This window comes from Sprattus sprattus (genome assembly GCF_963457725.1).
Source record: "Sprattus sprattus genome assembly, chromosome: 2".
NCBI lineage: Eukaryota > Metazoa > Chordata > Actinopteri > Clupeiformes > Clupeidae > Sprattus > Sprattus sprattus.
In genome coordinates, this window is record NC_137921.1 from 52,745,423 (window position 1) to 52,767,522 (window position 22,100).

At 42.4% G+C, this 22,100-nt stretch overlaps 1 protein-coding gene across 1 annotated transcript in view; it reads left to right on the forward strand.

Annotated features, from left to right (window-relative positions):
- scfd2 (sec1 family domain containing 2) overlaps positions 1-17,968 on the forward strand; it is a 150,021-nt gene extending 132,053 nt beyond the window's left edge. The window contains exons 7-9 of the mRNA XM_080858416.1: positions 2,182-2,316; positions 12,913-13,032; positions 17,563-17,968. Coding sequence (XP_080714542.1) covers positions 2,182-2,316; positions 12,913-13,032; positions 17,563-17,655 — 348 coding nt within the window. The 3' untranslated portion in view covers positions 17,656-17,968. The remainder of the gene's footprint in view (positions 1-2,181; positions 2,317-12,912; positions 13,033-17,562) is intronic.
- The last annotated feature ends 4,132 nt before the right edge of the window (positions 17,969-22,100 follow it).

The window sequence follows — 22,100 nt, forward strand, 5'->3', positions numbered from 1 at the left end:
TAGGGACATGATTTTTTGAGTATAGTAAATTGATTTAAAAATTAAACCCACAATAAATCTAAATATTCCAAGTTCTTTTTCAACCCAATCATGAAGATCTTTGAAATTAAATCATTGAAAAAAATCTAAAAAAATTGAAAAGCGTTATTTAAAGGCATTGAAATTTAGATGTCAGGGTTGGGGACAGCTACTTCCCAATAGAAAGTACCCTATAAATGATGATTTTGTATATATTTAGCTTATCACTATCTCTTGTAATGCATTGGGTTTATATAGACCATAACATTTTCTAATTAAATATCTATGCCTAAATACCTAATTGTTTTGTAAATAGTTTTTATTGTTGAGGGACTGCATATTACACGAATTCGGTAGAATGGCCCATATAGCATTTGCCAAACTGAATTTAGCTATCACAGAAGCAGCTCGTCTTTAAGTTATCACCTTAATGCAAAGCACCCGACAGAAAGCAGTCACAGGTTAGTTGGTCGCCAACCCACACTCCACGATTTCTCTAGGAAAATAACTAGACCAGTCCGTGAAAAGGTTTCCAACGCTTTAGCAGTTTGGGTTGCCGGTGACTGTCAGTGGACTGAGGTGATTCGAATTGCTTCAGGGGACAATTCATACAATTTACCGTCAAGGGGCACTATTGTGTCTCGGATACCGTTCTTGTAGAGCACGAAAAATTCAGCTCCTCGAGCAAGCTGCCAGCGTCGCCCTAACTGGTGACCACTGGACGTCAGTCAGCAATGACAATTACCTGGGTGTCACAGCTCATTCTTTTGACAATGTATGGAAATTGACATCTTTTGTTTTGGAAGGCGGAGGCGCGACATACAGCGGAGAACTGTAGAAGAAAAAATAACTTTTATTCTGCATTAATCTAGATTAATGAATTTCAAAATGTGAGATTAATTCGTTTTTTTTTTTTTTATCTATTCTAGACATCCCTACTAAACACAGATTACACATGCATATGCAAATAGGTCCTAACATTAACGTAACCAATGACTACCAATTTCCTTAAGCTCCCTAAGGGGTCCACATTGAAACGTACACATTCACACACTCAAGGCGTTTCACGTTGTCGAGGAGCATTATCAGCTCAGCATGGGGTAGCACAGGAGGGAAGCTCTAAGAACATGAACCGACACACACACACACACACTTACTCCAGACGGGGCGAGAGGATCTGTTAATGGAGGCGCCTGCATCTGTCCAAACACACTTAGCGCTACCAGAGGTGTCAGCACATTAGGCCTCCCAGATTCCCTGATTCAGACACGGCCTGTTGCCCTGACACTTTTTGAGCTCCGACTGAACTCCGATTTACACCCTAAGATAACACGATCGGAGTTGGTTGTTATTGGGAGAACGCGCGCATGTATCGGTGAAATCGGAGACTCAACTGGAGTGTGATGTGTTTTTGTTTCATTTCACAACTTATTTACTGTATAATCAACGGTAGCAGGTGCCCGCTTGTAAACATTCCCCATTTGATTTGAACAGATGCGGCCAATGATTCAAATTTTTCACTGCTATGTACTTTGCAATAAAAGCAGTTGCCCCCCATGGATAGCAAACTCCAACTTAAGCCATACTCGGATAAATGCCATCATGTAAACGTACTCATTGTAATATTAATCATAGATTGTAATAATCACTTGAAATTGTTCCTGTTGGTTATTTGATATGGTCTTAGATAGACCTGCATTGCTCTTCTTAGAAAAGTTCTTAGGAATCTCCTAAAAGTGACTGATAAGAAGGAGCACAGCTCCATTCAGACGAAGTCCCATCCATTGTTACATTTCTGCTTTGAGATTTCATCCTAGACACACACACACACACGTGACTGCAACCAACACAGCTACTGTACTCCACACAGCACACAGGCAGATAGACAAACACACACAAACACAGGCAAATAGACATACATACACACACACACACACACACACACACAGTCTTCGCCCTGATGATCACACTGACACAACCAAACATACGGTACAAAGAGGGATTTCTGTGTGTGTGTGTGTGTGTGTGTGTGTGTGTGTGTGTGTGTGTGTGTGTGTGTGTGTGTGTGTGTATATGTGTGTGAACATGTTTGTGTGTAAGAGAATGTATTCCTTACACACACACACACCAGTGTTCTTTAACTTTACTGTTCTTCTGTTCTAGGCCACGTATCGTCCATTTCTGAAGCAGGTTCTCGAGGAAATCTTCCACCCTGACCGTCCAGAATGTCCTGATATAGAACACACTTCAGCTGGTCTCACAGATCTACTCAAGACTGGCTTCAGCATGTTCATGAAGGTAATACACATACATGCACAGACACACACACAGTACCAGTGGCAAAAAAGACAGCTGATCCACCAAAAAATCAACCCAAAAGAAACTGTAAAAATGTCAATAAATTTGACAATTTTACATTACATTTAGTCATTTAGTCATTGAGAAGACGCTTTTATCCAAAGCCACGTACAAGGGAGATTATAAGCTTGGCCTACCATTGATAGCACAATTGCATAGTAGGCCCTTTTTTGCTTTATTATTTCAATACATTTGACAATTTTAAGCTTGGCCTACCATTTTATTGGAACGATGAGTGGGGAATGACAGAAAAGTTTGAGAACCACTGGGTAAGAGCAAGTTTTAAATTAGATTAGATTCAACTTTATTGTCATTGCACAGAGTACAAGTACTGAGACAATGAAAGGCAGTTAAGCATCCAACCAGAAGTGCAAAATAGCAATAAAAGTGCAGAGTATGTGCAAATATTGAGTGGAATAAGTGAATAAATATGATATGTACAGTAAGAGTTAGAATATGACACAGAATTGTAATATAAACAGAATTGAGACTAGCAGCAATTGAGGTAGAAGTGAGATATGATAAGTATATAAAGTGCAGGTGTAAGTATACTGGTGGTAACAAGTGAAATCAAGTGAATGAGGTAGAAAAGTACAATTAATACAGGTAATGCAGTAAAGTGGATACAGTATTAAAAAAGACATTCTGGTGCAAATGTTCAGTGGCTGGAGAAGGGTGTGTGGCAGTCAAGCCAGGGTGGAGGGGGGGTGGTGAAGTGAAGTATAGTGCAAATGTTCAGTGGCTAGAGGAGGGTGTGTGGCAGTCAAGCCAGGGTGGAGGGGGGGTGTTGAAGTGAAGTATAGTGCAAATGTTCAGTGGCTAGAGGAGGGTGTGTGGCAGTCAAGCCAGGGTGGGGGGGGGGGGGTGAAGTGAAGTATTGTGCAAATGTTCAGTTGCTGGAGGGGGGAAGAACAGTCACACAGAGGGAGGTGTGTGTCGGGGTGGGGGGGGGCTATCCCCGTGGAGCAGAGTTCAGCAGGGTGACAGCCGCAGGGAAGAAGCTGTTCTTGAACCGGCTGGTACGGGAACAGAGGACCCTGTAGCGCCTCCCAGAGGGGAGGAGGGCAAACAGTCTGTGGCTGGGGTGTGAGCTGTCCTTGACGATGCTGCGCGCCCTCCGCAGACATCTCTTGCTCTGGACAGCCTCAATGGTGGGGAGAGAGGAACCGGTGATGCGTTGGGCAGTTTTCACCACCCTCTGCAGTCGTTTACGGTCGGCAACAAAGCAGCTGCTAAACCATACTGAGATGCAGTTTGTAAGAATGCTCTCAATGGAACAGCGGTAGAAAATTCTCCAGAATCTGAGGAGACAGAAGGACCTTCTTCAGTCTCCTCAGGAAAAAGAGACGCTGGTGTGCCTTCTTTACTATGGATGAGGTGTTAAGGGTCCAAGGGCCTGATTTACTAACATGCGACCGCTGCTTAATCTGCGCTCGCACATTAACGCACTGTGTTTTTGCGCATCTTCCGTGGTATTTATCAAACCAGATCGCGCTGGGCAATCTGTGTTTACTCCGCCCTATATAGGGCCTGATTTACTAACACTGCGACCACTGCTTAAACTGCTGTCGCACATTAACGCACAGTGTTTTTGCGCATCTTCCGTGGTTTTTATCAAACCAGATTACGCTGGGCAATCTGCGTTTACTCTGCCCTATATAGGGCCTGATTTACTAACACTGCGACCGCTGCTTAAACTGCTGTCGCACATTAACGTGGTATTTATTTAGGAAGAGAAAATGAAGGTTCAGCAAGTGGAGATATATATATTGGTTCACGTTCGCTCAATCACTGAACCTGATTCAATGTGTGCGCTGCTATATTGTTGTTCTGCCCGCCATCACCTACAGCGAGATGTTTAAAAGAACACGATTTTAAAGAATATGCTATTGGTGGCATTAATGCATAGACTGTCTATTATAACAATATAGATGTGTACATGGCGAGATTGATAATTTCTACAAGGGACATGGGTTCACTACAATATATATGGACGTGGGTGCAATCAATGTTTCCGATTACGTTCGGAAAGTTTGCGATTTCAAAAAAAGTCCTGTTTGATGTCTCTAATTTCAGCTATGGCAGTGGGGAAATGTATTGACCAGTGCACGGTAGCAATGCGTCCAGCACCTGGGTGAATATTTGGCTGAGTGAAGGCTGAGACTGCAGATGCTATAACTGGTTGAAATTATCCGGAGGCCAATATTTGCAAATTAGTTTTAACAACTGATGGAATGGAATGTGATCGCCGGGTGGAGAGTTCGATGTCTCTCTGATCTGGTCCAGTAATTGAAGAATTGCGTGGCTGGTTAACCTGTACCGTCTAATGATTTGTGGTTCATTTAACTGAAAATGTGTTATACGAGTTGAAAAAAATATTTCTGTGCGCTGTCTCTGTCTTCTTTCTTTGCTCTTATCACTGCTGCCATATCAACGTTTTCAGACTCAATGGAAATGCGCTTCCTGGTTAAGACGTGCTTTTATGAGGCGGAGAATTAGCGCGCAAATCGGAGACGTGCGCTCGCCAGGGGGTTTAGTAAATACCACGCAATACATCATTAGGCGCACTCCTCTCATTAAAGTGGCTTCATGCCTACGTTACCACCCACGTCTCCGTGCCATCCCACCTGTTGGCAGGTACACACCCTCAAAGCGTTAATATGCGACTCTACTCAAATGCGCCCCCTTAGTAAATACCGTTTTATGTTTACAACCGCTATTTTACGCCAGAAATGGGCGCAATCCTGTTAGTAAATCAGGCCCCAAGAGAGGTCCTCAGAGATGTGGACACCCAGGAACTTGAAGCTGGCAACACGCTCAACCTCCATCCCGTTGATATGGATGGGTTCAAACACACACACACAATCATGAAGACACACATATATTCATACACACACACATTCATACACACACACATACAAGTGTGTGTTTTTGTGTGTGTGTGTGTGTGTTTGTGTGTGTGTGTGTGTGTGTGTCTGTGTGTCTGTGTGTCTGTCTGTCTGTCTGTCTGTCTGTCTGGGTCTGTCTGTCTGTGTCTGCTTGTCTACCTGCCTGTCTGTCTGTTAGTCTATCTGCCTGTGTGTGTGTGTGTGTCTGTTTGTCTATCTGCCTGTGTGTGTGTGTGTGTGTCTGTTTGTCTATCTGCCTGTGTGTGTGTGTGTGTGTGTGTCTGTTTGTCAATCTGCCTGTGTGTGTGTGTGTCTGCTTGTCTATCTGCCTGTGTGTGTGTGTCTGTCTGTTTGTCTATCTGCCTGTGTGTGTGTGTGTGTGTGTGTGTGTGTGTGTGTGTGTGTGTGTGTGTGTGTTTCTGTTTGTCAATCTGCGTGCGTGTGTGTCTGGTCTGGTCTTAGTGTGAGCTTCTGTGTGAGTTATGTTATGTGTTTTTTACTTATGTACTCATATCTAGCTATTCTGTGTGTGTATGTGTGTGTGTGTTTTATTGTGCACAAAGAATTTTTGTGTATGCATGTGAGTGTTTATGTGTGTCTGGCCCTTTTCTCTTTTCTTTCCTTTCCTTTTATCTTCCCCCTCTCTCTCTCCCTCTGTCTCTCTCTCGCTCTCTCTATCATGCACATGTATTGGACACCAGGTGTGCAGCAGCGCAGAAGGGAGAAGGGGGAACGTTTTGTTATTGGATACTGTGTGGGGGGGGGGGGGTGTTAGGTTCACATGCAGAGGCTTCATGTTATTCTCCAGGCTTCAGTGTGAGTGTGTATGTGTGTGTGTGTGTGTGTGTGTGTGTGTGTGTGTGTGTGTGTGTGTGTGTGTGTGTGTGCGTGTGCGTGTGTGTGTGTCTGTGTGTGTCTGTGTGTGTCGTGTGCGTGCACATGTGCTTCCATGTGATCCTCTGACATTATTCATGTAATCATATAATTGTCTTCTCTTATAAGCCATTGACCCAGCCCTACTTCTCTCTCCCTCGGCCTCTACTCCTCGTGTGTGTTCCTCCCATTTACATTGTGTGCACAAGTGGAATTGCCTGTGTGCATGTGTGTGTAAGTGTAAAACTGATATCACTTCAATAGACATGAAAGAATAACAGTATATATTAGACTAATACACCAACACATAATTGCATATTTAGCTACATCAATATGTATGTGAGCTTATACAGTATATAATGTTGGAACTCAACGGGGTTATTAACATTAATTTTCTTTTATATAATATTATCTGGATAGATGATGCACAGCATATACAGTATGTATGTATAAAGTTACATATTTTGAATAACTAAAAACAAACCTAAGAATAGGTCAACAAACTCTCAAAGTGGGGTCCAGAGACCCATAGCTTAGGGATCCTTTTTCTTAATGGGGTGCCAGGGGCTCCAAAATAATTAGTTTTCACTATAATTCCAACCATATTTAACAGAATGTAAGACTGATTTGGTAATGGGTTTCATACATTTTTTGTTTTAAAACTAAAAAAAAAAAAAATTAGATTTGTTAATCTAAACTCAAAAATCTTGGGGGAGCCCTGCTCTAATTTGTGGCAGTTGAGTGGTACTTGATATACAACAGTTTGACAACCGCTGTGCTAAATCATATTTGAACAGGCCAATTACAGTTTTTTTTTAAAAGTGTATTCACCTTCAACTAAAAATAAAACTGACATACACAAATAGTGATAGCTGGTTTACACAATGAAACAAATGGGACAAACACAATAGAGAGGGTCTGGAGGAGTTAACCTTCGATATTAACAGATGAAGCGCAAAGATTAGCCGCGCTGCTGTTGCTTGGTTAAGATTCATTAACGTTATCGTCACTCCGCAGCACATCAAAAACTTGACATTCCTGCACAATTATTGCAGGCTATGTGGACAAATCTTTCTGCATATTGGTAGTATTTCCCCCCTTTGACGAAATGGACGTTTTGCAAGCATTGCATGTGTCCCTGTGGTCATCTTTCCGCGTGAAATATAACCACACTTTTGATCACCTCTGCCTAGATGCCATGTTGGCTGCAGTGTAAAACAAAACACACTAGAATCGATAGCGGAACCGTTAAGGGATCGATCCACTGGGAACCGGTTCTCAACATACACACAGGCTGTCAGTACCTTCTTCCTGATGTCCTCGGATGTCTCCTTTCCTATCGGCATTGTTGATCTGTTTGGGTACACCTTGGCACTACAATAGTTTGGTTGGTTTCTTTTAATCTGTGTTGCCCAAACCTTTTCCTAACAATGTCTCATTTGATTGGTTTGCTTAATTAACTAATTAAGCACCCAAATGTGTTTCACCGAATCTGTTACCTACTTGACTTTACCAATGCAGCTGGGGGTTCACTTACTTTTGCACATACACTTATTACATGTGTCATGTAGTTTTTTTGGCTTCTCACACAATTCCCCCTAAAAAAGTACATGCAATTGATAAACCTAAACCTTCATATATGGTGATTAAAAAATTTAAAAATCATGGTAAAACAGAAAACTCTTAACTGCTCAAAGGGTTCACATACTTTCAAGTGGCACTGTATATGCATAATTACCTATACATAGGCAACAAAACCTAGCAAAAAGTTAAAAAACTAAAGTAAGCTTATATATGCCAACAAACCATACAGTGCCCTTCGCAATTATTGGCACCCTTAGTGAATGTGCCCAAAACAGGCTATGAAAAAATATTTGTTTGCTGTTTATCCTCTTGGTCTTTCACTCAAAATATTTACAAAAATCTTACCTTTTCATTGAAATAAAATAATTGAAAGAAAACATTTTTTTTTTCATTAAATAAATACTATTCTCCTAAACAGGTGTGCCATATTGGCACCCCTTAATTTAATGTTTTTAGCAGCCTCCCTTTGCCAAGATAACAGCTCCAAGTCTTCTCCTATAATGCGTGATGAGGTTGGTGAACACATGGCACAGCCCTGAGACCATTCCTACATACAGTATCTCTGCAGATCCTTCAGATTCTGAGGTCAACACATTTGCAGATTTGGCTTCAGCTCTTCCCACAGATTTTCTATGGGGTTTAGGTCTGGGGACTGTGATGGCCATGGCAAAACCTTTATTCTGCTGTCGGTGAACCATTTTTGTGTTGATTTTGAGGTGTGCTTCGGATCATTGTCCTGCTGGGAGGTCCAACCACGGCCCATTTTAAGCTTCCTAGAGGGGGGCTGTTAGGTTTTTATTTAATATCTGCTGGTATTTGATGGAGTACATGATACCATGTATCCTAACAAGATGTCCAGGGCCTTTGGAAGAAAAACAGCCCAACAACATCAGAGATCCGCCACCATACTTCAATGTGGGTATGGGGTGCTCTTCTGTATGGCTATCTTTCTGTCTACGCCAAACCCACCTTTGATGTTTGTTGCCAAGAAGCCTTATGTTGGTCTCATCTGACCATATAACTCTAATATAAAAGTCTGACTTACATTTGGCAAACTGTAGGCACTTTAGTTTGTTGTTGATTGACAGCAGAGGCTTTTTTCTGATAACCCTCAAAAACAGCTTGTGGTGATGTAGGTGCAGTCTGATGGTAGTTCTGGAGACTTTCTGACCCCAGGACTTAACTAACCTCTGCAATTATCCAGCTGTGATCCTTGGAGATTCTTTTACCAGTCGAACCATCCTCCTCACGGTGCGTGGGGTTAATTTACAGATAGGTCCTCTTCCAGGCTGATTCCTTACATCTCCTATTGCCCTGATTGTGGAAGTGGGTATTTCCAACTGTTTAGATATTTTCTTATTTCCCTAAATTTCCCCAACTTTTTGTCGCACTTTGACACTGAGGGCCTGATTTACTAACAGGATTGCGCCCATTTCTGGCGTAAAATAGCGGTCGTAAACATAAAACGGTATTTACTAAGGGGGCGCATTTGAGTAGAGTCGAATATTAACGCTTTAAGGGTGTGTACCTGCCAACACCTGGGATGGCACGGAGACGTGGGTGGTAACGTAGGCGTGAAGCGCACTTTAATGGGAGGAGTGCGCCTAATGATGTATTGCGTGGTATTTACTAAACTGTCTGGCGAGCGCACGTCTCCGATTTGCGCGCTAATTCTCCGCCTCATAAAAGCACGTCTTAACCAGGAAGCGCATTTCCATTGAGTCTGAAAACGTTGATATGGCAGCAGTGATAACAGCAAGGCGAAGAAAGAAGACAGAGACAGCGCACAGAAATATTGTTTTCAACTCGTGTAACACATTTTCAGTTAAATGAACCACATATTATTAGACGGTACAGGTTAAAAGCCACGCAATACTTCAATTACTGAACCAGATCAGAGACGACATCTAACCCTCCAACCAGAGATCACATTCCATTCAATCAGTTGGTAAACTCTGGACAACATTGCAAATATTGGCATCGGATCATTTCAAACATTTATAGCATCAGCAGTTGGTAGCCTATATCTCAGCCTTCACTCAGCCAAATATTCACCCAGGTACTCGACGCATTGCTACGGGGCACTGGTCAATATACATTTCCCCACTACGATAGCTGAAATTAAACTTTCCGAACGTAATTGGAGCCATTCATCGCACCCACATGCAAACAGTCCCATCTTCAATCCACGAACACGTTTAACGAAACAGAAAGCACACATATTCAATGAATGTCCAGGTCATATGTGATGCCAACATGACCATTACTTGGTGGTAGTGGTCTGTCCATGACAGTTTTATCTTCCGGAATAATGCCATCTATCCATGATTGAGCAACGGTGATTTTGGAGAGGCCTGGCTACTTGGTAAATGTATTTGTTTCAGTGGGGATATATTGTAGTGAACCCATGTCCCTTGTAGAACGTATTAATCTCGCCATGTTCACATCTATATTGTTATAATAGACAGTTTATGCATTAATGCCACCAATAGCATATTATTCATAATCGTGTTCTTTTCAACATCTCGCTGTAGGTGATGGCGGGCAAAACAACAATATAACCCATTGAATCAGGTTCAGTGATTGAGCGAACGTGAACCAATATATCTTTCTCCTCTTCGCTGAACCTTAGTTTTTTCTTCCTCGAATCTCCATGGTGGCAATAACTTGCAAGCAATTTCTCCAGTCTTTTAACGGTGCGCTAAATAATGATTGCCCATGCAGCGCGGATCTGGCTTGATAAATATCACGGAAAATGCGGGGAAACACTGTGCGTTAATGTGCGCCTCGCAAAGGCGCAGATTGAGCTGCGTTCGCAATTCAATGTTCGTAAATCAGGCCCTTAAAGGGCGGAGTAAGCACACAGTGCCCAGCGCAGATGTGGTTTGATAAATACCACGGAAAATGCGCAAAAACACAGTGCGTTAATGTGCAAACGCAGATTAAGCAGCGCTCGCATATTAGTAAATCAGGCCCTGAGTTCTTTTGTCTTTTTTCCATCTTGATAAATGACTAAGGGTATTTGGCCTGTGTCACCTCATATTTATACCTCAGAACAGCAGGAAGCCATGGTTGACCACTTAATAGTTCCTAATGAAACACTTGAACTCAAAAATGTAAAACATGACTGATAATATTCTTCAGTTAGATTTTAATTATAGGATTTTCTAGGGGTGCCAATAATTGTGGCACCCATGCTTTGGAGAAAAATGTTTTATGTAATGTCAAAAAAAATATTTCTTTCAAGAATTTTACTTCGATGAAAAGGTAAGATTTTTGTGAATATTTTGAGGGAAACACCAACATGATTAACAGCAAAGATATATTTTTTCATAGCCTTTTTTGGTCACATTCACTAAGGGTGCCAATAATTGTGGAGGGCACTGTATACTGAACAAACCAATGCATTTGTACAGAACCACATTTCCTGAACAGCGCGCCATCCATTACTCCCGAGTCGTCCATTCTTACAGCAGTTTAGTGAACAGCTACACACACACACATTCACACGCACACACACACACACACACAGATGCACACACACACACACGCACTCTCTCACACACACACACACACACACATACACACACACAAAAGCACATACACATGAATGCGCTTAAACTTATGTATTCTTCGTGTATATTTCCTCAAGATGCATTTCAGAAACACCAATACACACATACACACGCACAGGCACACACACACGCACACGCACCCGCACACACACACACACACTCACACACACAGACAGAGAAGCACATACACATGAATGCACATACACTTATATTCTTCTTGGGTATATTTTCTCAAGATCCACTTCACAAACAACAATACACACATACACACACACACACACACAAACGCACACATGCACACACACTCACACATCAACATCACTCATTTTCTGACATTGGCACATCCCACTTCTCATTCAAGCCCCCTCAAGTGCACGCTGTCCCGTACACACTCCCATCCACATACTGAATATGTGAAACGCATGTCTGACCATGCCCCCACACACACACACACACACACACACATATTGAATATGTGAAACACATGTCTGGCCATGCCCCCCACCCACACACACACACACACACACTTACACATGTTGAATATGTGAAACACATGTCTGACCATGCCCACACACACATACACACACACACACACACACACACACACACTTATTGAATATGTGAAACACATGTCTGACCATGCCGAGGTGCTTGGGTGGACATGTGGCTGTCCACTCCCTGGCTGAGAGCCCACCCCTCTCTGACAGACTATGATTGCCTGTTTATTATTTGCCGCAGTGTAGGTCCCCTGGCCAATCAAATGCCAGGCCATTACTTCTGCCCAGCCGCCCAATCAAACGCCCAGCGTGATCACCAGCCACCTGGTGCTGCTCATCTCTCTTTTTCTCTCTCTCCCTCTCTCTCTCTCTCTCTCTCTCTCTCTCTCTCTCTCTCTCTTTCTCTATCTATCTATTTTATCTCTCTCAGTGTCTCCCCCCTCTCTCTCTATCTCTTTTATCTCTATCTCGCTCTCTCTCTTTTTCTTTATTTCTCTATTCCTCTCTAACGCAAGCCCTGTACCCAGCTCGGGCATGCTTTTCATGTACTTTTGCATGTGTCCACTCTGAGGATTGGTGGAACTTGCTGGTCACACAAATGTGCATGTGTATCTGCCTAAACAGGTGCGCAAATGCCTGCCGGTGTGTTTGTCTGTCTGTCTGTGTGTGTGTGTGTGTGTGTGTGTGTGTGTGTCTATGTGTGTGTCTATGTGTGTGTTTGTGTGTGTCTGTGTGTCTGATCATTTGATTGAGTAAATGATACCCCATGTTGACTAATTCCACAGAAATGTTCAGCATAATTTTTTTGTTGCGTCTGTAAATTGGCAAAATGAGGAAAAAAGACGTCCAATTTCTTTAAGTTGTGGCGATTTTGGCAATGAACAACTCTTTCAAAAGTCTCAGTGTGAGATTAATACTTTGGCCTACATCTTCCCTTAAAGCATAAAGCCAGATCTGGCTTTCAGACACATTCATTCACAGCCTGTAGAACTGTTCACACCACGAGGGAGTAGTTTTGCAGCTTAGCTGTAGTGTTGCTAATGCTTTTACATAACACAGTCTGTGTGCCTCAGTCACATGTTACCCATGCGCCTCTTGGCTGTGTCTCGTTGTCCGCAGGTGAGCAGACCACACCCCAGTGACCATCCTCTGCTGTTTCTCTTCCTGGTGGGTGGAGTCACCCCCTCAGAGCTCCGCCTCATCCGTGATACTGTCTCCACCCACAGGCCGGGCGCTCAGGTGAGAGAAGTAGCGTTGTGGGAGGCTTTCGTTTTAGCTTTCTGTTCGTTTGTTTGTTTGTTTGTTCTCACAGTGTCCTTATTACTTACTTACATAAGTAACAAAAAATACCATGTCCCTTTCATGTAAGTATGTACATATTATTATGAGCTAATGCTAACCCTAGCAGTACCCTAATGCTAATCCTTTACCCTAACCCCTAGTACATTTTGCAACAACATGTATACGTACAATGTGCTTGTAACATGTTGATATGTATCATCTGCATAAGACAGCATGTCTTAGTGTTAGTAAGGCACACTGTCTGATGCACAGTTAAGTATTAAGCACGTTGGGCCTATAGAAAACCCACAATACACAGGGGCAGTTTTTACACAGAGAACACTTTCTCCGCAGGTCAGCTAACAGATGGCACACAGTACTCATTTGCACACATTTAGGCATCCTGATTTGTTCCCTCAAAAGGTTACGCTCATAAAGACCCCTGCTGGCCTGGCCGTTGTGCTTCTAGTAAGAAATCCTCGTTTGCACGAGTGAAAGCAGATCACACCATGTGTCTCAGTGTGCTAGTCGTTGGCGCTCTCAGTGGGTAGTCTGGCCTCAGTGTGTGTGTGTGTGTGTGTGTGTGTGTGTGTGTGTGTGTGTGTGTGTGTGTGTGTGTGTGTGTGTGTGAGAGAGACTACATAACAGCCTCTGGTGGGTTGGGGATTGGATGTGACTGATTTTTCAGCCAAGGAAACCTAGGGAACCTAAGTGTGTTTGGTGGGACACACTTTTCATTTGAAATCAGACTTGTGTGACCCATGAATCATTTCCCATTCTCAAATCAGCTCTATTCATCCCTCCTTTATAATGGCATGAGTTGTCACCTCTGTGCTGTGTTGACTCCGCTGATGGCTCAAAAGGAACCGCTTTGGTGTTTGCCAAGTTACTCATATTGGATAATTTTACTCAATACATAAATTACCAGGGGCCGTATTCACAAAGAATCTTAGGGCTAAAAGTAGGTCATAAGTGGCGAATTTAGGAGAAACTCCTAAAAATAATGGGCGTGTCAGTCTTAAATGTAGGACTCCTAATTTTTTTTACTAAGAGCAATTCACAAAATATTTTATCCCTAAAAGTAGCACCTAAGTCTAGGACAGCTTAAAACTCCTCATGAGGACTCCTAAATCACTAAGACCTATTCACAAAAAATCGTAAGATGGCTGCAGCCGACTTGGAATTGATAAAAGACATTGCTTAAACCGTGAAGGTATTAATATTGTCGTAGAATTAGCGCGGGATGCAATGACGCCTTTAAACAACGATGTGTCCCGAAGTGAAATGTTTGGAAACATAAAGATTTTTGTTTGGCTTCGCGGAAAACGCAACTGACGACACTGGGAATCATCAGTCAGCCGTTTAATTCATCAAACTATCAACGCACTGTAGACCCCACATCATCCAACAGTTTATCGAGACAATCGTTTATTACACAATATCAAAGTAAATTCCATGGCGATCGCAGGAATGTCCAGTGACGGGACACACATTACAATAATTCGTCCACCGTGGCCTGGATGTACCGATGACTGGTGCATTTCAACGGAGAGCGGTCGCAGGTTTTTGAGAACTTACCAGCTGGATGCCGCTGGGGTGACAGTGGCTATTGGGACCAGTAGGCTTTCGCCTAGGCTATGGTTCACGTTCGTTTCGCTTTGATCAATTAAGATTGGAGGGCTTGAAGGGCCGTATGTGCTGATATTTGAAGTGGTCAAGGGCTGGAAATATAATATCCTAACAGTTTGCTGGGTGCTTTAATTATTACTGCCTTGATTACATGCAATTGCCATATTTTATATTGATCGCTTTATATTTCTCTTAACGTGCTAAGTGTCATTCCCGTTGGATGCACAAACTTGTCATCATGCGTGTGCATTCTGCTAACTGCACTGTCCATAACTATTTAATATGACTTAATTTGAAGCCTAGGTTATTCTCTTATTTTCAGTCGATATAGTGGGATTGTTAGAGAGACGTCACGAATGAGTTTTTAATGAGAGAGCCTGTCAACAACCAATCACCGTCCTCACCCCTTCTAAACTCGTGCATGAGAAGCGACGTCATCCATAGCAACGGAGTTTTTATCTTAAGCTTAGGAGTTGGTATTATCCTTAGTATGAGTAGGTCTCAGAGCCGTTGTGAATCACTTTTAAGAAATTACTCCTACGTAAAAGGTTTTAGCGCGAGTTAGGAGCACTCCTAGTGGTAAGATAAAAGGCTTTGTGAATACGGCCCCAGGTATAGTGTTTTTTTGTCTCATTTGTTTAATTTATATATATGTTTTTATTAATGAATCTTCTTTTAGGACTTGTATGAAAATATGATGATAATTTAGGTCATACAGATGACAAGCAGGTCATGTTAATCAGCTACAAGTGCTGCTTTTTGGAACGTTAGAGGAATGATCTAGAAGTAACGTTAGGTGACAAGAGCAACGTTAACTTACAGAGAAAACTGTCTTCACTTCTAAAAAAAATCCAAACAGCCTTTGCTGTAATTATAAACAGTGTAGTATACTTTTATCTGACTCCAAACACTGGCGAACCATTTAAAGATTTCAACCCTGCCCTTCAGATGGGATCCTTTAATTATATCATTCCATTTCTTAAGGGGGCTAGTTATCCGGGGGTTTGGGGATCTGAGAGATGGCTAAGTAATGAAGGGCCCCCTCGTCATTGAACATTCATATACAAGAGATGTACAAAAATATACTCTGAGAAGAGGGCCAGTTTTTGTGCCAATTTTATACCGGCCATTTACTGTTCTGTCTAATCCATTGTGCCAACGGTTCAATAAAGATCTCGAAAAGGAGTAGACTTAATGGGCAGGCCTATTTTGTGGACCTCTCTAACAGAAAGGAATCAGTGAGTTCACCATTCATCATCAATCTGGCTGAGTGCCACTTGTATAGGGCTTCTCATGTCTCGTTTATTATGTTATCTGCCTGTTGCATTTTTAGTTGTAGTACTATGCTTTTGCAGTAGTATAAATCAGTAATTTTTTATTTTGTGAATTTTTTTGTATTTTTGTTTAGTATATATTCATTTGGATCTCAAGTGTGTATATTTATTCAATCAGGACTCTCAATATGTCTGCTTTAATATTTCCTGGGGCTTTGAAAAATACCCAAACACTTAAAAACCTTACTCATGCTTTTGTTTGTAAGTTTAAGTGTGTGTCTGTGTGAGGGGGCAGCGTGCGGTTAAGGGCCCTATATACCTGTGTGAGGGTGCACAAAGGATTATTCCTTTCCGTAAGTGTGTCTTACACAGGACAATACACACTTATTCCTGTGTGTGTGTGTGTGTGTGTGTGTGTGTGTGTGTGTGTGTGTGTGTGTGTGTTTTCTTTTGTGTCATTGCATCTGAAGTGCTGTGTTTGTGTGCATGCATCAGCCCCATACAATTATGTTGTGTTCCATTTGCAGTGGAAGTCAGAACTCGGAGCTTGGAACAAGTCAGTATACAAATGCAATAGCAATTGTTGTTGTGAGCAATTATTACCAGATTTGAGCAATACCAGTTTACGTGCAGCAACACGTCCACAGAAGGACGTGGAACAGTACTGTGTGTATGACTGATTTAATGAGACGCAAATGAGACATTTTCAATTCTGAAGTCTGGGTTGGTGAGGTTCGTCTGACTTTCCAAGTTGGAACTCCCTCTTCAGGGATCCGACTTGAAGCTGGGAAATTCCGACTTCGGAGTACAACTGCAACGCACCATTAGCCTACGCCCATAAGCTCAGCCCTGTTGTAGGGCTCTGCTGTAAGCCCCTGCTGGCAGCCTGCTGATTCAGCGTCAGCTGTTTCCACTCCAGCTGCACTGGCAGCCACACACAGCATGATTACAGAGCTGTCCGTGGACCTGTGCTTAAGTCTGGTTTAAGCTTCCTTTGGGCAGCAGGGTCATTATCCACGCTAGCAGTTGTGTGTGTGCGCGCATCTCTGTTTCCCTCTATGTGTGTGTGTATTTGTGTGTATTTGTGTGTGTGTGTGTGTGTGTGTGTGTGTGTGTGTGTGTGTGTGTGTGTGTGTGTGTGTGTGTGTGTGTGTGTGTGTGTGTGGCCTCTTCTCTGTTGACTTAACAGCTTCTTTGTTTTCACTTTCCTGTCTGAAGCAGGGCAGTCAGCTGTGTAGTGTACAGTAGCTCTTGGTTGGTTGCGGTCAGGGTGTTTTTTAAGGAAACACGCTCAGTACCACCCACTACAAGCTTGGACTAAATCTCCTGACTCTACAGAAACTGTAACAATGGCACCACTTTTCAGTTTTTATTTAGTTTTGGTTTATTTTATTCGTATGTCACTTTTTTAATATAATAATGGTCGTCTGGCATCAAAGAACTGATTTGATTGATTGATTCCCAAGTATTTGATGTTATTTCAAAAGTTCTCTCATTTCCATTGAGATGAAGGTATGACAGTACTGGTGCCTGTGATTTACCCATGATCCCCCTTTCTTACCCATCATGCTCTGCTCTCTCTCAGGTGCTGGTGTTGTCCACCAGACTGCTGCGGCCTGCAGACATCCCTCAGTTGCTCTTCGCTACCGATCGACTGGTGCCGGACATCGGAGTGTGAGCATGGACCTCCAAACACACAGACACACCCAACATAACATACACACACACACACACACACACACACACACACACACACACACATTTCCCTCACAGCTCCTCACAACACACTCAAACATCAACTCAGGCTCCAACTCACACTTTAAACTTTAGCTCCAGTTCTAATGACTTTTTGGGTGCCTGTGGCCGTCTCCTTGGGAATACTGAGCAGGGACTGTGGTGTGTGCTGGTGGTTAGGGCCCTCAGGGCGTGTTCTCTCTCCCCGCTGTGGTGGCTCTTCATGTGGCCACTGGGCTGGGAGCCTCTCCCTGTCATTCGCCCTGTGAGCCTGGAGCTTTTGCGATGCTGTTCAACGTCATGGCCATAAATCTGACCATGGCCCCTGAGCCACAGCCATGCTGTGGACGTAAGTCTATATACACACACACACACACACACACACACACACACACACACACACACACACACACACACACACACACACACACACACACACACACACACACACACACACACAAATATATAAATATACACTCATACACACAAATACACTCATAAACTCATACACACACACTACCACTTACACATGAACACTTACCGAAGCCTATACACACACTCACATGTACACAGACACACTCATTCACTCACTCACATGCGTGGCATGGAGGAAGAGAAGAAGCCACCAGCCTGCTAAAGCCAACAGCTGGCGAATGGCTCTGACCAGAAGTGTAGGCTGGCCCACACAGAGAGGCTGAGGCAGCCCTATCCTGCCTGATCCCGGGCATGGAGAACCATCATCGTGTGGCCGTCAATAACCCAAGATCCTGTCCCTGGGAAGAACCTTAAACGTGCATTCAAGCCGAGAGAAATGATGGCGACGGTCAAGTTGAGCAGAGAGTTGTTAGTACATGAAAAGGTGCCTGAGTAGAGAGTAATCAAGCGCACCAACGGATCAGTGTACAGTACCATTCCTGGAGGACATGATGGTTTTTCTGTGTTCTTCTTCTTCATCCTAATTATTGTTTACGTTTTTGAATTGTTTGAATTGTTGTCCTATTAAGACTCATTCCTACTTCACTCTGGGCATATGGTTCAAAGCATATTAGATCTGTAATTCATGTTCTGGTATAAAATAATAAACTGAAATATGGTGATCTCACTGTGTTTTGTATTGGTGATAATGAAAGCGTGCACACACCAAACACATGCAAAAAGACGCAGACACAGACATGCATAGGAAGAACATCTACGCAGGTAGCTTTCTCAAATCCAGTCACATCCACGTGCCATATGAAAAACCACCAAAATCTCCACACACAAACACACACACACAGAGAGACACACAGACACACATGTGTGAGAGCACACACACACATAGTCCCAGTGTGCGAGCGCACACACACATGCGCGTCTGGGGGTATGTGACAGCCTGCTCTTCCATCTTGAGTGAGAACATGTGAGGTTATGTCTGCTCTCTCAGAGCACCACACCAGATTGGTTGGTACCTGCTATGAAGGGGAAATCACAAATCCCCCTGACACGTTTGGCCATTCAACACAAAACACACACACACACACACAGGGTCGCACCCACGTATCACGTTTGCTCACATGCGTTTCAGTCTATTCATCCTCCTCTCCCTCCCTCTATCTCTCTCTCTCTCTCTTTCCCTTTCCCTCTCTCCCCCTCTCTCCCTCTCTTTTGGCCTCTGTCCTTCTCTCCACCCCCCTCTCCTTTTCTTTCCCTCTCTCTAGCCCGCTTTTTCCCTCTCTCTCTCTTTCTCTCTCAGTACAGAGTCCTCTCTGTCAACTCTGCCCCTCCTCCATTCTCACTGTAAGATGTCAACCGTCTGTCTCTCATGCATCCTGGGAACAATCTGATGACCGCAGAGGGGGAGAAGGAGAGAGAGATAGAGAGAGAGATGAGAGATGTTTCTAGTCCTGCACATGGTGTCTACTAGAGTCTCTAATTAGCATGCCCGCAGTCTGGTCACGCATACGCACACACACACACACACACACACACACACACACACACACACACACACACACACACACACACAGTCTTTAATCTAAACAGATGAAGATTATACATGCACATGCACATAGGCCCTAACATTAACGTATTATGTATTCACCCATACTACCAATTTCCTTAAGCTTGCATGATATGTACACACAGGGGACCACACTGACACATACACTCTCACACATACACACACTCACTCACGCATATGCTTATGCTACATGCTGGTGTGTGTGAGAAAGAAGGTGTCGGGTAACACGTTGTCGAGGAGCAAGATCAGATCAGCACGGTGTAGCACACGAGGGAAGCTCAAAGAACGTGAACTGACAACCACACAAACACATAAACACACACACACATACACACACACAGACAGAGAAGCACATACACATGTATGCACATACACTTATATTCTTCTTGTGTATGGGCCATTCTACCGAATTCGTGTAATATGCAGTCCCTCAACAATAAAAACTATTTACAAAACAATTAGGTATTTAGGCATAGATATTTAATTAGAAAATGTTATGGTCTATATAAACCCAATGCATTACATGAGATAGTGATAAGCTAAATATATACAAAATCATCATTTATAGGGTACTTTCTATTGGGAAGTAGCTGTCCCCAACCCTGACATCTAAATTTCAATGCCTTTAAATAACACTTTTCAATTTTTTTAGATTTTTTTCAATGATTTAATTTCAAAGATCTTTATGATTGGGTTGAAACAGAACTTGGAATATTTAGATTTATTGTGGGTTTAATTTTTAAATCAATTTTCTATACTCAAAAAATCATGTCCCTAGTTTTCATGTCACTACCGAAACACAAGAGTTTTAGTCCATTGGCTGAGCCTGTGTTTTAGCCACGACTCTGCATTTTTGACCATGCAGTGACACTGCATCTCTGACCCTCATGGTTGAATGGTAAGTAGCTAAATCCCATAGTTTTTATATAAATGTGTTCCAAAGTCTGAAAATCGACGTGTAACCTTAAGAATTGTCACTACCGAAACGCATGTTTTCTTCAATTAAGTAAACCTTTTGGGGTTTCATGGAAAATCTTATGTTTGTATGTGTGTTCACCTCTTCAAAGATGTGTTTGCATGCCGTGTGCTTGTTAGAATTCTTTATTTATGCTTAAAGTTAGCTAGAATTGTCACTACCGAAACAGTCACTACCGAAACATATGGTAGTGACCAGATGATTTCGGTAGTGACAAAATGAATTGGTAAGTAGTTCAATCCCATAATTTTTAAATAAATGTGTTGTGTGGACTAAAGGGCAGCCCAGAGCACCTTTTGGAAGATTTTGGGAGAGAAATGAACATCCATCCAACAGTGCAGTCACTACCGAAACACTGGATGTCACTACCGAAACAGTGCAGCACTACCGAAACACAGGATGTTTTGTAAAAAATTAAGTATATTGAGTAATCAACTTAAATGTTATGATACTGATTGGATTAATGTATGTTCAATTTCATCAATGAACAACTCTGGAATCAATATGATCAGTATTTAGCATTTTACAAAGAAATATTGCACTTAGATTTTGATGAATTGTATAAATTGAACTTGAAAATTTGGTAAAAAATTCATTTTTATGGATTTCATTGTGAAAACCTTCAAGAAATATTTGTAAAAATACTCTTCAGAGAAGGGAAGGAAACACAATCTGAACAGGTCAATAATAATACTTTTTTACTATAGTAAATGTGATGTTTCGGTAGTGACAATTTTTGGAAGAGGAAAAACATTCCAACACATTATGAAAATACAATATAAAAATTGACTGTTCTTTTACTAGATAAGTGTACTTTAGATATGGTACAATATACATACGGACAAAGTTTTGGGAATAAAACATAAAAAAAATCCAAATATTTCCGACCTGACTTTGCACCAATTCGGTAGAATGGCCCGTATATTTTCTCACGATGCACTTCACAAACACACACACACATACATACATACTCACATTCACACACACTCTATCTCTCAATCTTACAGACACCTTACATTAAAACTCACTTTCATAACATGCTTGGCTAAACGAATACTCTCACTCAAATAAACACCAACACACACTTTTTTCGCCTCCCTATGGTTTTGAATATACACGCACACACTTACGCCAATGGACACACACACACACACACACACACACACTTACTCCAGACGGGGCGAGAGGATCTGTTAATGGAGGCGCCTGCATCTGTCCAAACACACTTAGCGCTACCAGAGGTGTCAGCACATTAGGCCTCCCAGATTCCCTGATTCAGACACGGCCTGTTGCCCGACACTCAGCAAGAGAGGACCATAAACTCCCCCAATTAGTGAAGCTAACTCACACCGCATGCTGACAACAATACCTGTCTAATTATTTGGATGGGTGACATTCTAACATTAATCGTAAA